This window comes from Girardinichthys multiradiatus, chromosome 5 (genome assembly GCF_021462225.1).
Source record: "Girardinichthys multiradiatus isolate DD_20200921_A chromosome 5, DD_fGirMul_XY1, whole genome shotgun sequence".
Taxonomy (NCBI): Eukaryota; Metazoa; Chordata; class Actinopteri; order Cyprinodontiformes; family Goodeidae; genus Girardinichthys; species Girardinichthys multiradiatus.
Window position 1 is genome coordinate 20,017,538 of NC_061798.1, and position 24,137 is coordinate 20,041,674.

General features: G+C 38.0%; 1 protein-coding gene across 5 annotated transcripts in view; it reads left to right on the forward strand.

Annotated features, from left to right (window-relative positions):
- Positions 1-24,137, forward strand: part of gstcd (glutathione S-transferase, C-terminal domain containing) — a 68,342-nt gene that overhangs the window by 4,491 nt on the left and 39,714 nt on the right. For all 5 annotated transcript variants that reach the window (XR_007038446.1, XM_047366653.1, XM_047366657.1 and 2 more), the window contains exon 5: positions 7,358-7,451. Coding sequence is in view for 4 of the 5 variants with exons in the window: in XM_047366653.1 (XP_047222609.1) it covers positions 7,358-7,451 (94 nt within the window). In the remaining variant the exon portion in view is untranslated. The remainder of the gene's footprint in view (positions 1-7,357; positions 7,452-24,137) is intronic.

Below are 24,137 nucleotides of genomic sequence, written 5' to 3' on the forward strand. Positions count from 1 at the left end.
TGCAGGCTTTGCTTCTGTGATTTCCAAATGTTTTTGCTTTTACGCATGACAGGTAATTTAAGAGGCTGCCTCCACATTTTCCCCTCGGCGCACAGAGTAATGATTTGTAGGCCCTCTGGTTGTTGAATAGCCCCAGAAGATTCATGGCTGTTTTTGCACCTTAAACAGTGCTAACACTTAGGCTTCGGGGAGTCATAAACAGCTGAATTTTGTGTCTTTCTACTCTTTTTTTTTTTTTTTTTTTTTATAAATATGTTTTACAGTAACAAAATTAACATTTATACTACCAGCTACATTTGTTGCCATCCCCGGTAAAGATGTATAAAATGAAATTCAACTTTCACTGCACTTTCATTAATCCCTCGGTGAGGTTATTAATTTTTATATATTTATTCAGTTTGTAAAAGTAAATGTAATATTAAGGAATAAAAATAAAGTTTTTCTTAATAAAACGACTTGTTTAGAAAAATGTACAGTACTGTGCAAAAGTGTTAGGCAGGTGTGAAAAAATGCTGTAAACAAAGAATGCTTTTGGAAATATAAGTAATGATTTTTTATTTTGATCAATTTACAAAATGCTAAGTCAGCAAGCCCAAACATATACAGCCAAAGTCATTAGGAACTATCTTCATCGTAAAGAAGATCAAGACTTACTGGAAGTGATGGTATGGACCCACAGAGCCCTGATCTCAACATCATAGAGTGTGTCTGGGATGACATGAAGAGACAGAAGGATGTGAGAAAGTCTTCATCCACAGAAGATCTGTGGTTGGTTCTCCAAGATGTTTGGACCAACCTACCAGTCAAGTTCCTTCAAAAACTGTGTGCAAGTTTACCTAGAAGAATTTATGCTGTTTTGAAGACAAAGGGTGGTCAAACCAAATATTGATTTGATTTAGATTTCTCTTTTGTTCATTCACTGCATTTTGTTGATTGATGAAAATACATGATTAATACTTCCATTGTTGAAAGCATTCTTTGTTTACAGCATTTTTTCACACCTGCCTAAAACGTTTGCACAGTACTGTAAGTAAACTTTTCAAAAGTTGATCAGAACCTTCAAGAACATCTAGCCAGTAATTCATGACTTTTTGTTTTCTTGGGGTGTAAAAAATAACACAGAACTCCATTTCTTTTAGCAGTGGACACTACGCCGAAAAATGACCTGTGTTTATCTTGCCAACAGGCACAGTGAGCAGGATGGTAAAGTAGGCATACAATTCCCAAGTCTCACAGTTAGAGAACTGCTGCAAATACATGCTGGGGTCACCGAGTTTCCACAACTACCAGTAGATGCTATCTACATCACAGCCCATTGTTAGGGAAGCATGAATAGAAAAAAAAAAACCTTGTCTGTCTTACCAGCTCAAACATAAACGTGGAGTTAGGCTGCCTGATATTAGAGAATCTTGCAGTGGCGATTACATAGCGAAATATTGCAATGATGATATCAGTTGCGATATATGCCTTTCTTTCCTTATCTGTGCTTCCATCCCTCTGTGACCTTTAGCAGTTTCAGTAACGTCATTTGTGTCCGAGCCTCCACTGCCACACGACTCTCTCCGACTGGCTGTTGCATTAGAATTAAAAATGCCAACTCTTGGAAAAAAGTTGCCAACTATTATTGCACTCCAAACAGCGGCCCCTAGGGATATGAATATTGCGGACACTGATACTGTATCACGATGACGACACATTCATGATGTGTTTTGCATCCCTAATCTGGAGTAAACTCTACTGGGGTTTTTACAAGAAGTCCGCTACTTGGTTAGATTGGCAAGATTGAGCTTTTCAGAAACCGACTCCCCAGGTCGAGGTGGCAGGAAAGCAGATAATGAATCTGTTATGTATGGTGGATGACGCATGATGCTGTAGGCCGGTTTATTCCTAAAAGTCTCTGTGGTCATGGTCTCATGAACTTACAAGGACATTTTAAATAAAAATCTGAAGGACCATCTACCAAATGACTGAAAATTGGTCATCACCGGGTCTTTCAACAGGAGCGAGGTCCAAATCAACACAGAGATGGTTGAAAAAACACATATTCCACTTTGCCATTTCAGTTCCTAGTGTGGTGAGCTAAAGGGAAGAGAGCAAAGAGGATCAGTCAAAGATCTGAATGAAGGAATTATAAGATTATTAAGTTCTTTTTGTTTTGATGCAACTGGAGAACGGGAAAATATTTTTAACATTTTCAGGCCATTTCTTATCTCTGCTCGATTGATCGGTGCATCTCTAGATGATTCTCATTTTAGGAAAAAACAAACAATGTATTATTCGAAAACCAAAGCAATATTTCCTTATTTTTATAGCTACTCTACAATTTTTAGGTTTAGGATTGAAATTGCTGAAATCCGGAGAGATTAATTGTGCTTCGCAATCCACATTTTTTTTATTTTGTTTCCAGTGAACTTCCCACAAGTTTTGATAACACACTTTGCATGCATCTCTAGATTTATTTTGCTCTGTATCACCCAAGTTGTCACCCTTTTCATATTTCAATAAGCTGTTGCAGCAGCAGATGAGCTTTTCAGAGGTAGATATTCCCCTGAACCCGGCTAACAGTGAACTGTTATTGTTTCCTTCTTCCTGTCCTCCCCTTCATAGATACTGCTGTTATTTCTCTCAGACTCTGGCTTTATAAAGCTGGGATTTTGAGTGGCAGGATTGGTGAGTGCAGTAAATGGGTAGCTGTGTGTGTAGAGAGTTTGGATGATGCTGAGTGAGCTGGGTGGTCAGGATGGGATGTGTCTCATATTTGCCATGTTGGTGGATGAAATTTCAGTCAGGCCCAGATGTGCACAAATGACAGTTTTCATGCTGCGTTGAAATCAGACATTATAACTGTGAGGAATGCTGGAACACACAGACACAATTCAACAAGCCCACCATTCTCTCTCTGCTTAGAGGGATTAGAAATATGGCTACATGTCGCCACTATTTTGTCTGGCGTGCAGCTGTTGTGCAGTCTTGGCCTGTGTGTGTGCGTGTACACATCTTGTGACTGTGTGGGAAAGAGAAGTGTGACACTCGATCGTTCTGCTGCTGCTGACCAGAGGCAGCCGTCTCTCTCTCTCTGTGTTATCCACATGATAAATGGCTCATAAACTCTGTCACTTTCTCATTTTCTCACATGAGTTAACACAAAACGCTGCGCCTCAGTCAAACTGTCGGCGCAATGAGGTGTAAACCCTCAAAGAGAAGCAAAACACAGACAGGCCCAGAATGAAGATTATTCACTTTCCGTTAAGATCCATCAGCGGGCTTTAAACTCAAGAACAAAAATGATCCAGAAAGGAGTTTTTAACAAGTAAAAAGGGGGTTGGCTGATTACAAATTGAGGAAAATATGAGATTCTCTGTTAAAGTTATTGGTCTCATGGGGAAGCTGTTGTTCAAAAGCACAGATTACAGATACAGGCTCCAGTAGAAATGTTGAGCTTCAAGCTACAAATCTTGCAGCTAAAGTTGTTTTTTTTTTTTGCCTAAAGGAGTGATTTTGAAACAACGTTTTCTTTAAATAAGGCCTCAAAGTCTGTTTCAGTGCGCTAGATTGCTCATGAGGCTTCTCCGTTTGACCAAGATTATTTTGAAGATTATTTTGGAACATGGCTTCAGCTTGTTGAGAGACTTGAACTGAATAATTGTTAAACTGTAAATAATTTAAAGCTCCCAGAATATTTCCTAAGCTTTGAACAGCTTGTCCTTATTGGGAGATCCAGCTGGAGCCTTATTGGTATGAATGGAGATGCTGAACATAAATGCAGATTTAGGCCGATTTGAGGATTATCATTGATCAACATCAATGTTACATTTTACCATAGAAAGAAGATCCAATAAAGAGACATGTCTGATGGTGTTCACCTTTATTAGCGCAGCCCCGAACAGTTTGCTGCCGTTGATAAAATAAATCTACAGAATAATAGTGAGTTAAAGTTAATAAAAAAAATGAATCAAAGAATTCTAATCACAAAAAGAAAACTGAGAGCTCGCCAGATCAAATTCTGAAGCTTTATGGCAATAGAACAACACAAAACCAGATATTTACATACACTTCGTAAAAAGACACGTAACCTTTTCTTTTCTCACTCTCTGAACTTTTCCTGTTTTAGGTCAGTTATGATTAACAAAATTATTTTATTTTCTAAATGCTAGAATAATAAGACATTATTGTTTAGGTAGTTTTTTTTTTTTTTTTTAAGTTCTTTCAAGTCAAACGTTTACATACATTTCCTCACTATTTGGCAGAATTGCATTTGGGTCAAATGTATTCTGCAGGTTTCTCAATAGTTCGCTGGACTTTTGGACTATTCCTCTTCCTCTTGTCAGCCATCTTTGAACATTGTATTTTAAAAAATACATTTTACAATTAATACATAAATGCTACCATTTGATATGTTGTATGAGATTATAGTCATGCAATCCCTTGGCAGGTCAACATAGGAAAAGAAAGCTTAAGAGCAGTTAGAATCGAGATAAGAGTCTTTTTTTAGATCTGATCACCAATTTTCCATGTAAATGAGATCAGATCTTTGCGAGTATCTTAGTAAACCTCTTTGTTACAAAAATTGGGTCACAAATTCTTTGTCACAAATTCTTAAAACGATCTTCTAAAATTGTCATGATTGGGACCTCTGTCTGGTACTTTGTCTCAGATCTGGACACCCAGAGTATTTAAGACTACAAAGTGACAAAGGAAGAGAAGGCATTATTATTATTATTGCCCACTTTTATTAGTAGTAATTGTGGTTGTGTGTTCTTAGATCAATGTGTTAGAAAAACATTGAGGATTTTCAGTAAAATGTATTCTGTAAGTAGACTTTTCTTATGTGCAATACAGATTGCTCTTGTTTTCCAGCTCAAGAGGATAATTTTCTTTCTGACAGCTGATGCCATAAATTTTATTCAGTGTTGAGAAACACCCCAGAAAGCAGAGAGATGGTGATAATGGGATGGGGCAGCACCGTCACATGGAGGGTAATGTAGTAAATTGTTGCCTGAAGAGTTAAACCAGTGCACTGAGCCTGAGTACATAGGTGTCCTTGAAGCTCCCCTTTGCTTTGACACCACCACCACAGGAGCTGCTGTGTTGTGCTAACGCTGCCATTCTGTGTTGGCCCAGATAATGCTCCAGAGAGCTTCTTGTAACGTCAGGGGTTTGTGTTTTTACCAAATTTCTACTTGTAGAAAGCTTTGAGGTATGTTTGAGCTCATTATCCAGCTCCAGATTCTCTTTCCCAGTCATGCGAACTCTAGACTGCCTCTAAAAAGGGCTGCTCATTATCTTTAGTTGATTTAGTGATTTCTGCCTCTGCAGTCATTAGTGATTGCTTTTATGCACATGATATAAGATATTATTTACTCAGTATATAATACAACCCCAGTTCTAATGAAGTTGGGATGTTGCGTAAAACATAAATAAAAACAGAATACAATGATTTGCAAATCCTGTTAAACCTATATAAGTTGAATACACTACAGTGACAAGATATTTAATATTCAAACTGATAAACGTTATTGATTTTTGGCAAATATTCACTTATTTTGAATTTGATGCTTGCAACATGTTCCAAAAAAGCTGGGACAGGCACATGTTACGTATATATGTATGTGTGTATTTATTTATGTATGTATGTGTGTTCAACAGCTCTTAAAATTTGGTAACTGCATCCTCAGATTAACAGCAGCATTTTTTTTTTACAAATTCTCTTCTTTTTTTTTCAGCCAAGACCCAACAAAAAGTAGAGGTGTTGAAACACCAGCTATTATCTTTGATTCACTAGTTGGTAGAGCAAGCTTTGCATCAGTGACTTGAAACAAGCAGTTTCAGTATAACCTTATCAGTGTCTATTGAACAGCAATATCGGTCCACTCTTCTTTTTTGCAAAGAAGAGATTTGCAGACAGTTATTGTCCTGTTGGTCAACACAATTTAAACCAAGCTTTACCAGCTGGACAGATGGCCTTACATTTCACTCTCCCATACTTTGGCCTACAGAGTAGTTCATGGTGTACCCGACGACTGCAAGATGCCCAGGTCCTGTGGCTCCAAAATGAACTCAAATAATTTCACTTTGGGCTTTTCTGTTAAGACGAATTGTTCCAACTCTTTTGGTTTATAGATAGATCTTGTATTATGCAGATTTGCTGCCATCTTAAGAAAAAAAGAGTATTTCTATAGCGTCTACAATGTAGATGTTAGTTTTTTGCAGTTAGTTGGAACATTTCACAGTCTGCCCTTGGCTTGAACTTGTTGGTATGCTAACTGCTGGAAAATTGGCTACAGGGTTAAATATTTTCCACTTGTCAGTAATCTATCTCTCTGCAGAAAGGCGGACTGCACATTGCTTGGGCGGGGCCTTACAATTGGCAGGTTGACGGAAAGCAGCAGTTGCTGCTGCCGTCTGTCCTTTTTGCATCATGTTAAAACACACATGACTGCTCTAAACGTCTTTATCTATAGAAATGCTCCAACTTGGTTATCAGTTAATCAAAGCAGGTGCATCTCAGTAAATTAGAACGTCATTAAAAGCTTAATGTTTTTAAGTAATTCAATACAAAACATAAACCTCATCCACAGACCACAACGCCACATTAAAGCTATAGGTCTTGCAAAAAGAACAATACAAGTAATGAGTGCATAAAGAGGTTCAGTCGATTGGAAATTGTTCAGCAGAACCACATTTTTGTATCAGAAAATTCTTTATCTGTTGGTCTTTTATGATATTCTAATGTTAAGATAAACGTTTGACATTCAGAATCTGTTTTCGGTCATGTATGGGAGCAGTAAGACTGAATGGAGTTCTATTTTTCTTGGTTAACCAATTAATAATCGGATAGCAAGGAGCTTAACAGGAGATTTTGTTTTTACAGAATCTTAACCTGATCAAGCTAAAACGATGCCTCTTCAGGAGTTCTGAATAAAGTATATTTACGGACAAAGAAAGTTTTTCATCCTAATGGCAAAATATATATATTTTATGTAAGGTTTTGCCCTAGCTACTGCTCTGAGGTGGCAGTTTTCAGCAAATGGCATGTTTTAGTCTTCACACTCAGTTGCACAGTTAACAAATTTATTAATCGAATAATTGTTAACGATTATTTGAATAACCGCTTAATGCCGATTATTCCGATTGTTGTTTCAGTTTGTTTCTGCCCTACAAGTAATTTGACGTCAGTTCCACTTTGCTGTCAATGAGGACTTTTATTTTACTTTATACAGCATTTTAAAGTATAAAAAATGCTGTTTAAGCAGCTGTTTTTGGCTTTTGGCATCATTATTTTTATTTATAGCTTCTCAACAGAGCTATTTGGACCAACTTATTAATGAATACTTGTCGGTGTGTATATTTCCCTCAGGAAAAAGGCATTGAGGCAGTCTTCTCTCCTCATCCTTGCCCTGCTTGGACCCTCCCGTGGGAGAACTTACCAGGAGCCATCAACCCCACTGAAGGTAATGTTAAATTTTGACCTCCTTGCTGCTCTCATCTGATTTCTTTCTGATGTTCTTTCTCCTGAAACTCTTTTCAGTGCTCCTTTGGTTAGACTGTCTCTAGTTTTCCTGTTTATTATGTTTATGCTCTGAATTTTATAACAGTAGCAGCGACAGTTTACATAAAGAGAAATAAGTCAACCATTGCATTCAAATACCAGGAAGCTTTATTATGATCCATTAAATAACTTGAACAGGGATTATTTAGCATTGTTTTCCTCATTGTATTATATGATGAAAGTAAGAAAAACACATAAAACTGTAAGTTAATGCACATTGTCAAACCCCTGTGCATGGCTTAGTGAACAATGATTACAGTGAACGTTGTAACTGATGTGCAGTGGATGTGTAATTCATATCCGCTTCAAAGGACACTTATTCTACTGCATGCATTGTTTTTTACCTGCTAGCTCGATTAACTTTATGTGTTTGCAGCGTTGCTAAATATCAAACATAGATGTACTGAAGAAGTGAACTCACCAGTTTGTTTGGGTATCAGCAGGTCAGAGCTTTACAAAAACCAGATTGTAACTCAGCTACTTCACTCTGGTGCATCTCTCGTTTGCTGCAAAAAGATTTTACTTCCTCATAAATATTTCTGTTGTGATATGTTTAAGGTATTTTTATTTAACTGTCAGTCCTCATTTAGTCCTTGGATATTTATTGTAATTGAGGTTAGTTATCTGTAATAACAATGCATTAAATTCTTTCTCTTTCAGTTATTTTGAAATGTTTTCAAGACTTGTTTTGTATCATATTTACCTTATTGGAAGATTGTTTGCATGTTGATGTCGTCCCCTTGATCAGAAAAAGACAGAACAGAAATAATTTGTAGCTATAAATAGTACTCAGCTTTGTATTTTTGAATTTTTTTTTCTGTCTTCTTTATAGTTTGTCTTCTTAATTGGTCAGATACTAACCAAAAATACAGGAATGCCTTAATGTTTCTTCTAAGATTTTCTTTTTATTGGCCTTAGTTTAAATGTTGCCAGATAAAAGATCATGCAGTCAAAGTAATTGCATTGTATCTGTTTTGAAATTGTGAAGTTTGTGCCAAGGTTCATGGCAGTCCATGAAGGAAAGTGAAGATATTTGGCAAAAACACAAGCTAAAGTCTGCAGAGGGTTAGACTTGGGAACATGAGGAAATGTGATTATCAGTATAAATAAAATAAATTTCAGATACCTAAAGGCATGCAGCTGGCATTATTAAGTTAAATATTCCCCATCTTGGTAGTTTACTGGTATAGCTGTATTGTCTATAGTAGTCATACATGGTGAAAAAATAAATGAAACACTCCACAGTTAAATATACCCTCTCTCTATATGCGACTAAATGTTTTTGCTTCAGATTTTTTTACCCATTGTTTTGTTGAAATCTTGTAAAATCTAAGAGCAAGTCCACTCTCTTCTGAACACTCCTGATGATGTAGGCAGTGTCTCTCTTGTGAAAGTGAAAAAATTATAAGTGACAAAATATTCACTCCCTACTTTTGTAGCTGTGGTAAGCTGTGCTGTTGATAACCCTGTCTGCAGCGTTATAACATCCAGTATGCAGCCCCTGTGCTTCAGTGCTGTGTCATTCAAGGTTACCAGCAAAAGGCCCATTTTCCTTGAATATCTGTACGTGGGCTCTGCCCTTTCTTTGCTCCCATAATGCATCTAAATTGATGTACAAGAGCTTTCTCGTGGTTAGATATTTCCATGGCTTTGTGATGTGAAAGCGTTTTCTGTCTATAAGCATGTGGGTAGATGTAAATTGCTCGGCGGTACTGAGCCAAGAACAGAAGTAGAAGAGACAGCACAACTTTCAACCAACGCCAGGAGAGAATGCTTGATTTGACATGTTGACAAGGCTTTATAAAAAGATTTAGGGCAGGCATATTAGCAGGTTTAGTGCAGGAATGCATATATACTCACTGGCCACTTTATTAGGTACACCTTGCTAGTACCGGTTTGGACCCCTTTTGCCTTCAGAACTGCCTTAATCCTTCGTGGCATAGATTCAACAAGGTACTGAAAACATTCCTCAGAGAGTTTGGTCCATATTGACATGATAGCATCACACAGATGCTGCAGATTTGTCGGCTTCACATCCTTGATGCAAATCTGTAAAAGGCCCAATTTGAGAACGTGTTACAGGGTGAAATCATTTGAAAACATCCCATTCTCCGTTGCCATCTGTTGTATTTCCAGGATGGTAAAATATGTCTCATAGCTTAAACTCCCTTGATTAAAATGAGCCAGAACATTGCCTGTAACAACACCAGGTCATGTAACCTAGATTGTTGGATAGATCAGTTACTCTAAGAGATGTTTAATCAGAAACCGCAGTTCCTGTTAGTTTGGTTGTGCATGGGCACATATTACTTTAGAGCTTTAAATCTTAAGGTATTGCTGCTTTCAGTTCTACTTTGACAAAACCTGAGATAAGATCGGTTCCAACATTTTCATCTCAACAGGGGAACTTATAAACCTAGATGTTTTGTCACCCCTATGTGAAAGGCTTAATTTATAAAAGAGATTTACAACAGTGCACAAAGAGGTGTCATTGTATAAAGCAGCCTTATAGTATAGGTAGTAGGTAGTATACAGGGGAGGTAACACACAACGTGGGACAGAATGATGGATTGTGTGAAGGTAGGAGATGGAGATAAGAGTGAGAGCAGGAGGAGCAAACAGAGTTATCAGGGAAATGAAGCAGGGGAAGAAAGGTAAAAGAGACAATGAGGTGTGAAAAAGGACTACAAGTAGGAGAATCACATAGCTGTTATGCTCGAGACATGCAGGTATTATGTCCTTCAGGGTTATTTTGGTATGAGTGGATGAGTTTCCTTTTATTTGACAAAAAAAACATAAGCCGATGCTGATGGAGATCTCTTTGTGTGTCCACTTTTTTGAATAAAGCAGAGATTGTGTGATTAATGTTTTAAATTCCTCAGATTACTTTTTTTTGTTTTATTCCTTAATAGATAGTAAGGTATGGGAAAGTCCTTTGTGAAAATGTTACCAGATATAGTTTATTATAGTGCACAGATTTTAATGTTTAACCACTCAATCATTTTCTTCAGTAAATAAAACTTAATCGAAATTTTACCCTCATCAGATGCTGTGGTGCACAATGCTGCATCGATGGACAGATCTGATTAGTTTAACTAAAGATCCATCATGTTTGTGTCCCGCCACCTATCAAATGCTTACCATGGAAATTAGAGCAAAAATCCAATATCTACTCCATGCTTTCTTTATCTGTGCACTCCATATTGCAATGCTTAAATTCAATTATTCATAAGGTTTATTTGGCCAGTTTTGTTCTTCTGGAACATTGGTTTCTTCCCTTTACAATTAGTTTTGATTTATATTTATGGCTGCTGTTTTTCCCTCAGGCACATCAACTTACTGTTGCATAACTGGAGTATAATCAACTAGATTTATACATATGTTTTAGTTTCTAATCTAATCAGAGTCAGACTGTTTGAAGAGTAAGCTGTCTTTCCTAAGCTTTCAGGGAAGCCTAAACTACAACAGGGGAAGAAATGAAAGGAAAAAATTATGAAAATATAAATATTCTCAGATCACAATATTAACACTTGGATTTAAGTTGAATGAATAACTTAAATCTAATAAAAGAATCAATAATTCGACTATTAGTAATCTATTATAATGACTAATTACCAATAAATAAATAAACATGAAATCTAACTATTTAAAGGGAGTTCTAAGTTGAAGATTGATGATCAGATTTTCTTTAGCTGATATAATTTAACTCCATAAAATGGTGGGTCATGACACAGCTGTCCCGGGTTCTAGTCCCAACCCCTGCGACCTGTGCTGCAGGTCTTCCCACTCTCTTCACCCCACATCCTATCTGCTTACTTTCAGAAAATAACAAAAATGTAAATAAATAAAGGCCACTGGTGCTGCAAAAAATCTTTAAAAAATAAATGATCTCTCTCTGGAATGGTAAACTCATGATTTAGGTGCACAATTTCTATTTCTAAATACTAGGGATGCACAATATTTGGGCAGTAACATCAGTATTGGCTGATGTTAGCCATTTTTTGAAACATGTCTGTATCGGTCTGATAAGTAACTGGACTGATATTAACAACAAATGTTTTTTCCATCTAGTTGCAATTTGTGTTTCAGGACAAGGGGGTCATGTGGTGTTTGTTTTGTCATGTGACAGTGATAGTGAGGCATCGCAAAATTGGGGGATGTTTCACTGAAGCCGAGAAGCAATGTCAGTTGTCTGGTCCTTTTTTCACCCGTCTAATGAGGGCAGGGATATAAATATAATATTGGTAGTCGGCCATAACAGCAATATTAATGTATGATATCAATATCAGCCCAAATGTTTATATCGGAGCATCCCTGCTAAATAATCCACTGGAGTCTGAGGGAAAGTTTAGAAGAATTCAGTTTTATTTATATAGCGCCAATTTACAACACGTCATCTCAAGGCACTTTCAAAAGTCAGGTACATACATTCCAATTAATCCTAACCATTGAACAGTGCAGTCAGATTCAGTTATTTATTCAAATTGGATAAAAGGTTTTTCTGTCTAAGGAAACCCAGCAGATTGCATCGAGTCAGAGACTTGTAGCAGTCACTCCTGGATGAGCATGTAGCGACAGTGGAGAGGAAAAACTCCCTTTTAACAGGAAGAAACCTCCAGCAGAACCAGGCTCAGTGTGAGCGGCCATCTGCCACGACCGACTGGGGGTTTGAGAGAACAGAGCAGAGACACAAAAAGAACAAAGAAGCACTGATCCAGGAGTACTTTCTATGGGAAGGAAAAGTAAATGTTAATGGATTTAGGTCCTTTAGTCGTTTCACCTAAAAAGAAAGAACAGAAAACTCTGAGCCAGTTTTCAAGGTTAGAGTCTGAAAGAGAGCACATAGAGTTAGTCACAGTAAAAGCTCAGTCAATTTCCATGTCTAGGAGAGAGAAAGGGTTAAACACTGAAAGACAGGGCCATGTGGGTCATCGGTAGAGCGTGAGCATTAAGTTGTTGCCAGCAGAAGCTTGGACGATGCCCCTCTCCAGAAAGGTGTCACAGGTAGACACAGGGTCAGGCCGGGTGTAGCTTCTAGGAAGAGAAAAGAGGGAGAACATAAAGTTCAAAACTGAAATATCAGCAAATAATGCAGAATTAGAAAGTAGTGTGAGAATGTAGCGAAGAGGGTGAAAGTGGTCATTATGTCCTCCAGCAGCCTAAGCCTATAGCAGCATAACTACAGAGATAGCTCAGGATAACCTAAGCCACTCTAACTATAAGCTTTATCAAAAAGGAAAGTTTTAAGCCTAGCCTTAAAAGTAGAGAGGGTGTCTGCCTCACGGACTAAAACTGGGAGCTGGTTCCACAGGAGAGGAGCCTGATAACTAAAGGATCTGCCTCCCATTCTACTTCTAGAGACTCTAGGAACAACCAGTAAACCTGCAGTCTGAGAACGAAGTGCTCTGTTAGGAACATATGGAACAATCAGATATCTGATGTATGATGGAGCTAGATCATTAAGGGCTTTATATGTGAGGAGGATAATTTTAAATTCTATTCTGGATTTAACAGGGAGCCAATGAAGGGAAGCTAAAGTAGGTGAAATATGATCTCTCTTTTTAATTTTCATCAGAACTCTTGCTGCAGCGTTTTGAATCAGCTGAAGGCTTTTAACTGCATTTTGTGGATATCCTGATAGTAAAGAATTACAATAGTCCAGCCTTGAAGTAACAAATGCATGGACTAGTTTTTCAGCGTCACTCCTAGACAGGATATTTCTAATTTTGGCAATGTTCTGGAGGTGAAAGAAGGAAATCCTAGAAACCTGTTTAATATAGGATTTAAATGACATGTCCTGGTCAAAAGTAACACCAAGGTTTTTTACTTTATTACCGGAGGTCAATTTAATGCCTTCCAGGTTAAGTGATTGATTAAGCAGTTTCTTTTTTAAAGACTCCGGTCTAAAGACAACAACTTCTGTCTTGTCTGAATTTAGAAGCAGAACATTTAAAGTCATCCAAGTTTTTATATCTTCAAGACATGCTTGTAGTCTATCTAACTGGTTGGGCTCATCAGGATTTGTGGATAAATAAAGCTGAGTATCATCAGTGTAACAGTGAAAATGTATTCTATGCTGCCTGATAATTGTACCTACTGGATGCATATATATATAGTAAAGAGAATTGGCCCAAGTACTGAACCTTGTGGTACTCCACAATTAACCCTGGAGATTAAAGATGACTTATCATTTACATGAACAAACAGGAATCTGTCAGACAAATAAGATTTAAACCAGCCTAGCGCTGTTCCCCTGATCCCTACAGCATATTCCAGCCTTTCTAAGATAATATTGTGATTGACTGTATCAAATGCAGCACTGAGATCTAACAGGACAATTACAGACACACGTCCATTATCTGAGGCCATAAGAATATCATTAGTGACTTTCAGCAGAGCTGTTTCAGTGCTATGATGAACTCTGAAGCCTGACTGAAACTCTTCAAACAGGTCATTGCTGTATGAATGCTCACACATTTGATTAGCAACTATTTTCTCAAGGATTTTAGATAAGAATGGAAGATTGGATATAGGTCTGTAATTTTTCAAGTCATCTCAATCAAGCGCAGGTTTCTTGGTTTAATTACAGCTACCTTAAAAGCCTGTGGTACATATCCATTTAGTAAGGATAGGTTAATCATACCTAAAATGGGGATGGTAATCAGAGGGAACACTTCCTTAAATAATTTGGTTGGGATTGGGTCTAACATACAAGTTGAAGGTTTAGATGAAGCTAATATTTCTGATAACTCAGGAAGCTCCACAGGATCAAAGCAGTCCAAACACAGATCAGGTTCTGCAGTTATTTCCAATGTTGTCTCACTTGCTGAGGATGAAGTAATCATCTTCTGGAGTATGTCAAAGATTTTATTTTTAATAGAATCAATTTTATTTAAGAAGAATCCCATAAAGTCATGACTGCTGAGAGCTAAGGGAATGGATGGCTCAACAGAGCTATGACTCTGTGTAAGTTTAGCAACTGTACTAAAGAGAAACCTAGGATTATTCTTGTTCTCTTATTAATGATGAGAAATAAGCTGTTCTGGCTTGGCGAAGTGTCTTTTTATACAACAGTAAGCTATTTTTCCAGATTAAGTAGGAATCCTCTAGGTGTGTAGAGCGCCATTTTCTCTCCAATTTTCTAACATTGTGCTTTAAAGTATGCAGCTCTGAATTAAACCAGGGAGCTACCCTCCTATGAATAATTACCTTCTTTTTCAAGGGGGCTGCATTGTCTAATGCACCACGCAATGATGAAGTAACTCTATGAACAAGAGAATCAATTTGTGAAGGGGAAGAAACAAAATTATTGCCCTCCACTGTGCTTTTCTGTGATAATGAGGAAATCAAAAGTGGAACAGATTCTTTAAAGGTTTTTACAGCATTGTCTGATAATGATCTACTATAATGAAATTTTCTTTCAGGTGTGGAGTACTCGGTTAAATTAAACTCAAGGGTTATTAAAAAATGGTCAGACAGGACAGGGTTATGAGAAAATATTGTTATGTCTTTACACTCAATGCCATATGTCAGCACAAGGTCCAGAGAATGAAGACAAAGGTGGGTAGGTTTGTTAACCTTTTGAGCAAAGACAATTGAGTCTAAGATAACATTAAAGGCTATATTTAAGCTATCACTTTCAGTGTCAACATGAATGTTAAAATCCCCCACTATAATAACCTTATCTGTATTTAACACCAAATAAGATAAAAGGTCTGAAAACTGATCTAAAAATTGAGAATAAGGGCCTGGTGGACGGTACAAAACAACAAACAAGTGGTTTTAGTGCTTTGCAATTTGGACGAGGAAAACTAAGGATTAAATATTCAAAAGAGTTGTAGCTATTGATTGGTCTGGGACTAGTCAATAAATTGGACTGAAAGATGGTTGCTACTCCTCCTCCTCGCCCAGTATTTCGAGGAATGTGAAAATTTTAATAATTAGTAGGAGTTGACTCATTTATAGTAACATAATCCTCTTGCTGCAGCCAGGTTTCTGTGAGGCAAAATAAATCAATCTGATTGTCACAAATCAGGTCACTAACTAGCAATGTCTTTGAAAAGAGAGATCTTATGTTGAGTAAGCCACATTTAATTGTTTTATTTTTCTTTTTAGTCTGAGTTGTGTTTATTTTTATTAGATTTTCCTGATTTCCTCGTTTTAGATTACTTTTTAATTATTCAATTTTGGCCGTGGGCGAGACACTGTCTTAATAGGGTAATGGGTAGCTGCAGAGAGGAGTGTTAAACTATTACCCTGCTTCCTGGTCTGAACCCTGGTCTGAATTCATAAGAAGGTTCCCAACAAAGGAAAGTCTGGAGCTAGGGTACAGAAAACAGCCTTACCATAGGACATGATGAAGAGCATCTCCAGGTGGGGGCAGACGCTGTTTACTTTCCTTGGAACCAACTTGGGCTTCTCCTCCAGGATCCATCAGCTCTCTTGGCTGGAAAGCATCGTCAGCCTTGATGTGCACAGTTATATCTTGATATGTTGCTTCAGTATTTTAATGCAATGATTTTTCATGATACCATCTATTTTGTAAAGTGCACCAGTCCCTCCTGCAGCAAAACACCTAAACATGATGATGCATGGCTGCCACCCTCTAATCTGGCCTCTTTGTCATCTAGATGTAACAATGAGCATTATGGGGATTAAAGACATTTGAAAACTGAGTGGACATTTGTTTATGCCTTTAGAGCTTTTGGCCTGGTTTATGTTGTTTTCGTCAGCAGTTTTTAGTGTGGTTTGTATGACAGGCCCCAGTCTCATCATTTCTCTAATTATTCTGGCATTTGGCAAATGGAAATAATTTTCATAATCCTAATTGAATTTATATAGGAAAATTTCATTCTCGTTTAATATCAAAGGTGAATAATAAAAGATTGTGTTTTTTAGAGAGCGTATGTGGAGATATGGTTTCCGCTGTATCTTGAGACCTTTTACTACCCCAATGCCTACTACACTAATTAAAAGGGTTTGAACTGGAATCTGCATACATGGATTTTCTGTCTGGCATTCTTGCTGCATAAAGCTTTGTTTAGCAGCTTGTATTTTACTACCATGTCAGTTTAGTATTGAGGCAAGGTTGACTGTCTCCTTTAGTCAGGATTTAATGAAAAGGATATTTGTGCTTCTTACTTTGTTCTGAGTTCAGCATAATACATATATTAAACTTTTAGGTGTGAAGTAGTGTTGCTTTTTTAAGTAATTTATGTAATCCATTTTCTTAAGGATTTTAAACGCCCACGATTTGAGATTTAAAACAATAGAGAGGTTTAAAAGTAAAGTTCTTTTTTCCAATCTGTAATGTGTATGCACATTTCTCTGACATTCAGAGTAATTAAAGGTTTCTTAGAAATTACTGTGGCTTGCTGGTTTGTATATATTCAACTCTGTAATTTTAATGACTGAAATATTTGCCCTGAATCAAAATATACCACATAAACTTTAAATCCAAGGTCCATTTAAAATATGTTTTGGTTCTTGAGACCATGCTTTTTCTAAAATAGTGGATGAAAAAAAAAACTTTATCTAAATTTATTACAGTACAAAAAGGTTTTACTTAGTCTTGTCTTTGTGAAACCCATTTGTATATTCACTCTCCGGAATAGGTTTTCTGATATAGAACGAAATTGTCCTGGATTCAATCTTTGCTAACAGCTTCAACAGCACAGTTGGATATACAAAAGCAGAGAATTGCCCGGCTTACGTTTGAGTGTATTTCTGGTAGGGCTGTAATAATTTCTGTTTTACAAGAATTTTACAAAGTTGATTACTAGCCTAGTGTTTTATTCAAAATAGATTGGCAATCAATTTAGATAACATTATCTCAAGGAACTTCCTGGTTAAATAAATAAATAAAATTTAAATATTATTGGACTTGGTACTAAGCCTTGTGGATCCCCACAAGTTAAAGAAGCTTTCACAAAAGAGTACTCATTAGGTTCTTTAGAAAATCTCCTATCCTGTCAATAGGAGAGAAAAAACTGTTTGAAACGAGAATACCATCCAGAAATACCATCCAGATGTTAAACTGTGTTAAGATAAACATGGTTGTCCATGGTGCACTGAGGTCAAGCAGATCATTCCCAGCATCAGTTGTCATCAAGAGGTCATTGAATACGTTTAATAGGACATTCTCTGATTGGTGCTTGTATAAATCATTTTGAGATGGTTTTCAGATCACTACAGTGAGCAGATATTTGACAGTTATTCCCTTCAGGTTTACAGCTCCAAACAGCAGGCTGTGACTCCCAAATTGCTTCTGTCATTCTCAATTAATTGAACTCATTACGGCCGATAGACTGGAGATTCAAAGATATCCAGTAAACATGGGACCTGCCATAACAGGCAGCCAGCTTTGTTACTCCCAATTAAAAGGATAATTGGCACTTTATTAGTGCAATTCAAGTTCAAACACATCTAAATCCCCTCGGGGTTACAGCAGAGTTTCACCATTTGCGCTGGTGTTTGAGTTGTGCCTATTTAAATTCAAAGCCTCAAGCCGTCTGCGTAATAAGCTCCTTGTAAATGCCATGCCATGAATATTCATTTATCTCCATAGTTTTGTTTTGTTCAATAATCTCTGCTGAGGCCCTGCAGTGTGGATATGGAGCAAGAAGAGAATTTGCCTAACCCTTGGCCAGCTTTTAGTGAGTTTTTTTAGATTAAAGTTTTTATTTTCTGTAGCCATTTTACAACAGCCATGATTAATTAACAGATGTCTCTACCTAAAGGAAAATGCAAAATTAAATCTTTTTTTGGAGGGTCTCAGCATCATTGGGCCATAAATAATATTTGGAGAAATGTAAATACACAATCAAATTTCAATCAGAGGCCGACGTCCCAGCAACTTGATGACTGTTTAGTGGATATTTACCAATCGGGCTTTTTCTGACCAACTCAGATTTTTGGTTTTCGTTGGGGTTTGACCTGCCAATTCAAATCAGCTCGATTTTAGTTTTTCCTTATGACTATAATACAGTGGGGCCAACAAGTATTTAGTCAGTCACTGATTGTGGAAGTTCTCCTACTTAGAAAGATGTGAGAGAGGTCTGTAATTGTCAACATAGGTACACTTTAACTGTGAGAGACAAAATGGGGGGGAAAAAAATCCAGGAAATCACATTGTAGGATTGTTAAATAATTTATTTATAAATTATGGTGGAAAATAAGTATTTGGTCAGTAACAAAAGTTCAACTCAGTACTTTGTAGCATAACCTTTGTTGGCAATAACAGAGGTCAAATGTTTCCTGTAAGTCTTCACCAGGTTTGCAAAAACTGTAGATGGTATTTTGGCCCATTCCTCCATGCAGATCTCTTCTAGAGCAGTGATGTTTTGGGGCTGTCACTGGGCAACACGGACTTTCAACTCCCTCCCCAAATTTTCTATGGGGTTGAGGTCTGGAGACTGGCTAGGGCACTCCAGGACCATGAAAACAGCTCAGGCAACGGAGGCACTCCTCCGTTGCCTGAGCGGTGTGTTTGGGATCATTGTCATGCTGGAAGACCCAGCCATGTTGCATCTTCAATGCTCTCATTGGTGGAAGGAGGTTTTGGCTTAAAATTTCATGATACATGGCTTCTTCCTCCAAACACGATGAGGTTTGTGCCAAAAAGTTCTATTTTGGTTTCATCTGACTATATGATATTCTCCCAATCCTCTTCTGGATCATCCCTATGTTCTCTGGCAAACTTCAGATGGGACTAGATATGTACTGGCTTAAGCATGGGGACACACCTTGCACTGCAGGATTTGAGTCACCCTCGGGGTAGTGTGTTACTGATGGTAGCCTTTGTTACTTTGGTCTCAGCTCTGTGCAGGTCATTCATCTGGTCCCTCTGTGTAGTTCTAGGATTTTTACTCACCATTCTCAGGATCATTTTGACCCCATGGGATAAGATCTTGCGTGGGGCCACAGATCGAGTGACATTATCACTGGTCTTGTATGACTTCCATTTTCTTACAGTTGCTCCCACAGTTAATTTATTCACACCAACATTCTTGCCTATTGTAGATTCTCTTTTTCTAGCCTGGTGCAGATCTACAATTTTTTTACGGGTGTACTTCAACAGCTCTTTGGTCTTGGCCATGGTTGAGTTTGGAGTCTGACTGTTTGAGGCTGTGGACAGGTGTCTCTTATACAGATAACGAGTTCAAACAGGTGCCATTAATACAGGCAAACGAGTGGAGGGCAGAAGAGCTTCTTAAAGGAGAAGTGACAGGTCTGTGAGGGCCAGACATCTTGCTCGTTTGTGGGTGACCAAATACTTATTTTCTACCATACGTTATTTCTAAAACAAGACCTCTAGGCAAATGAGATCACAATCTTTCAGAAAGTCATAAATTCAGACTGGGATGCACTGTTCCATCTACTTCAAGAGGACATCAATGCCATGACTGAGTGTGTGACCGACTATATAAACTTCTGTCTGGATAACACCATCCCCACCAGAATGGTGAGATGCTTCACCCAAAAAAAAAAACCCAGGATCACCAGTGACCTGAACGACCTGCTTAAAAAGAAAAACATTCTCCTTCAGAGTGGGATACATGGAATTATTGAGGAGTATACAGAAGCAACTTAAAGTCCAGATAAGAGACAGCAAGGAGGTGTATAAGAAGAAGCTGGAGAGCAAGCTCCAGCAAAACAATATCAGAGATGCGTTGTCAGGGATGAAGAAGATCCCAGGCTTCAAGCAGAAGGACGATCGGAATGTCTAATGGATGTCTGGACAGAACCAATGAACTAAACACATTCTTCAATAAGTTTAGTTCAAAAACAAGCTGAGCATCCTCCTTTCCTGCCCACAGCCAAACAGACATTCCACCCTCCTTTGACCCGCAAAGTCAAGTTTTATCTTCCACCACAGCCGTGGACCCTTCTGCTTCTACATGTTCAACCATATCAGATGATGCTGCCCACCTGATTAAGCAAGCAATAAACTAAATCAGGACCCCCTTCAGTTTGCTTATCTCTGTGGAGTTGGAGTTGAAGATGCCATCATACACCTGCTTCAACAAACCCACTGTCATCTGGACAAGGCCAGCAGCACTGTGACGATCATGTTCTTTGATTTCTCCAGAATGTTTAACACAATTGAACCTGCTTTGCATAATATCATCTTGAACATGAATAAAACAAATGAGATGACTGCAGATTTTAAGAGAAACAAGAATAGGTGTAACACTATTTCCATCATGGGAGAAGGAGTTGAGGTGGTGGAGGAGTATAAATACCTCAGTGTTCACCTGGACAACAGACTGGAGTGGAGATGCAACTGTGAAGATGTCTACAAGAAGGGGCAGAGCAGACTGTACTTCTTGAGGAAGCTTAGGACCTTCGGTATTTGCAGGAAGATACTGCATATCATCTATTAGTCTGTTGTGGAAAGTGTGATATTTTCTGCCATCATCTGCTGGGGTAGCAGCATCAAAGCCAGGGACTTAAAAAAGCTCAACAAGCTAATAAAGAATGCTGGTTCTGTTCTGGAGACTCCTCTGAAACCTCTGGAGATCATTGTGGAAAGATGGATTCTTCATAAAACGAAGAACATTATGGAGAACCCTGAGCATCATCTTCATGAGACTGTCCTACAACAACAGAGTGTCTTCAGTCAGAGGCTTCTTCAGATCTGCTGTAAGACGGAGCGCTACAGGAGATCCTTCCTGCCCACAACCATCAGCATCTACAACAGCTCTTTGAAGAAACCTGCATAAAATGAGCTACAACAACATTTAAATTTCCTTTGGGATTAATACAGTTTTTTATTTGAATTTGAATTTATTTTTAATTAATACAATTTTCATAATAATTATTGCAGGTTTACATAGAAATATCAGTTTTAAAAGAAGCATAAAATAAAAGACTTAAAACATTACTCCTATTTATACTTCAAAGGACTTGTCCATAATCTTTATCAAATTGTTGCTAAGCTCAAGTAAGTGCACAAAATAGGACATGCTGTTGGTTCAGTTTTAAGATTGTTCTTTAGCTTGATCCATATAACAGGAAATTATAAAAAATAAAAAAAAAGATTTAGCATGTATAAACTTATTTTCGTTGTATCTCTACAGACAGAATGCATCTCAAACATGATAAGCTAACTCCCAGATTAGTTTTTTTTTGGGTTGGCTAATTGGCCTGTTTTGGCAGTCTGAAGCTGTATGTATTTATTACCAGCAAGTAATATTTTCACTAGCCATCAATTGCAAAGTTTTGCATACAACCTAGTTATTACAACCCCCTCAAACTTTTGTGATGAAGCTAAAAATCTTAAATTTCTGTTGATGTTATATTCATAGCTTTTTTGTTTCCATCTTTTACTGTTTCAGAATTGCATCTAAGAATAGATTCAACTCTGCATGTTTAACCACCCCCTTGAGTGAAGCACAGCTTTCAGTTCTCTTTCTAATATTTTTAGCTATAACAGACAAAACATTTTGTATTTGAGAGTGTTAGGTCGTCTCGCAAGGGTGGCTCTTTAAAGTGTTTCCAAAGGTCCAAGTTTTCGGGTGATTTGGTGGCTTTAACAAACATGTTGGATGAGCGACTTTTAACAGGTTCCAACTTTGATTTTTCTTGTAGCCAGATGCACCTTTCTCTGTGGAATCAGCTATGAAAGAGGGAGCATTATACCTAAAATTGTTCAGCTACCTATATGTCTGAGCAAGAATATGACTGATGGAGGTTAATGCGGAAGTCGGGTCTGAAAGCAACGGTGACGAGGATAATGATCATCTTCAGAACTTAAAGTGGTACAAAACTGTTTAGTTTATTTTTTATGTTTTTGATTGAATTAATTTCTGCACGTTTGCCTCTTGTAAGTGGCGTATTCTACTGCTGTCACCTTAATTATGTGGCATGCCAGCGCATTTATCATGCAAATCCTAAATTATACATATACAGTACAGACCAAAAGGTTGGACACACCTTCTCATTCAAAGAGTTGTCTTTATTTTCATGACTATGAATATTGTAGCTTCACACTGAAGGCATCAAAACTATGAATTAACACGTGGAATTATATACTGAACAAAAAAGTGTGAAACAAGTAAAAATATGTCTTATATTCTAGGTTCTTCAAAGTAGCCACCTTTTGCTTTGATTACTGCTCCGCACACTCTTGGCATTCTGTTGATGAGCTTCAAGAAGTAGTCACCTGAAATGGTTTTCACTTCACAGGTGTGCCCTGTCAGGTTTAATAAGTGAGATTTCAAGCCTTATAAATGGGGTTGGGACCATCAGTTGTGTTGTGCAGGAGGTGGATACAGTACACAGCTGATAGTCCTACTGAATAGACTGTTAGAATTTGTATTATGGCAAGAAAAAAAGCAGCTGAGTAAAGAAAAATGAGTGGCCATCATTACTTTAAGAAATGAAGGTCAGTCAGTCCGAACAATTGGGAAAACTTTGAAAGTGTCCCCAAGTGCAGTCACAAAAACCATCAAGCGCTACAAAGAAACTGGCTCACATGAGGACCGCCCCAGGAAGGAAGTTCAAGAGTCACCTCTGCTGCAGACGATAAGTTCATCCGAGTCACCAGCCTCAGAAATCACAGGTTAACAGCAGCTCAGATTAGAGAACAGGTCAATGCCACACAAAGTTCTAGCAGCAGACACATCTCTAGAACAACTGTTAAGAGGAGACTGCGTGAATCAAGCCTTCATGGTGAAATAGCTGCTAGGAAACCACTGTTGAGGATAGGCAACAAGCAGAAGAGACTTGTTTGGGCTGAAGAACACAAGGAATGGACATTAGACCAGTGGAAATCTGTGCTTTGGTCTGATGAGTCCAAGTTTGAGATCTTTGGTTCCAACCACTGTGTCTTTGTGCGGCGCAGAAGAGGTGAAGGGATGGACTCTACATGCCTGGTTCCCACCGTGAAGCATGGAGGAGGAGGTGTGATGGTGTGGGGGTGCTTTGCTGGTGACACTGTTGGGGATTTATTCAAAATTGAAGACATACTGAACCAGCATGGCTACCACAGCATCTTGCAGCGGCTTGCTATTCCATCCGGTTTGTGTTTAGTTGGACCATCATTTATTTTTCAACAGGACAATGACCCCAAACACTCCTCCAGGCTGTGTAAGGGCTATTTGACCAAGAAGGAGAGTGATGGGGTGCTGCGCCAGATGACCTGGCCTCCACAGTCACCGGACCTGAACCCAATCGAGATGGTTTGGGGTGAGCTGGACCGCAGAGTGAAGGCAAAAGGGCCAACAAGTGCTAAGCATCTCTGGGAACTCCTTCAAGACTGTTGGAAAACCATTTCAGGGGACTACCTCTTGAAGCTCATCAACAGAATGCCAAGAGTGTGCAGAGCAGTAATCAAAGCAAAAGGTGTCTACTTTGAAGAACCTAGAATATAAGACATATTTTTACACTTTTTTGTTCAGTATATAATTCCACATGTGTTAATTCATAGTTTTGATGCCTTCAGTGTGAAGCTACAATATTCATAGTCATGAAAATAAAGAAAACTCTTTGAATGAGAAGGTGTGTCCAAACGTTTGGTCTGTACTGTACATCATATAAATAAAGCACTACAAAGTGCAGAAAAAGAGCTGTTAATTTCATTTTG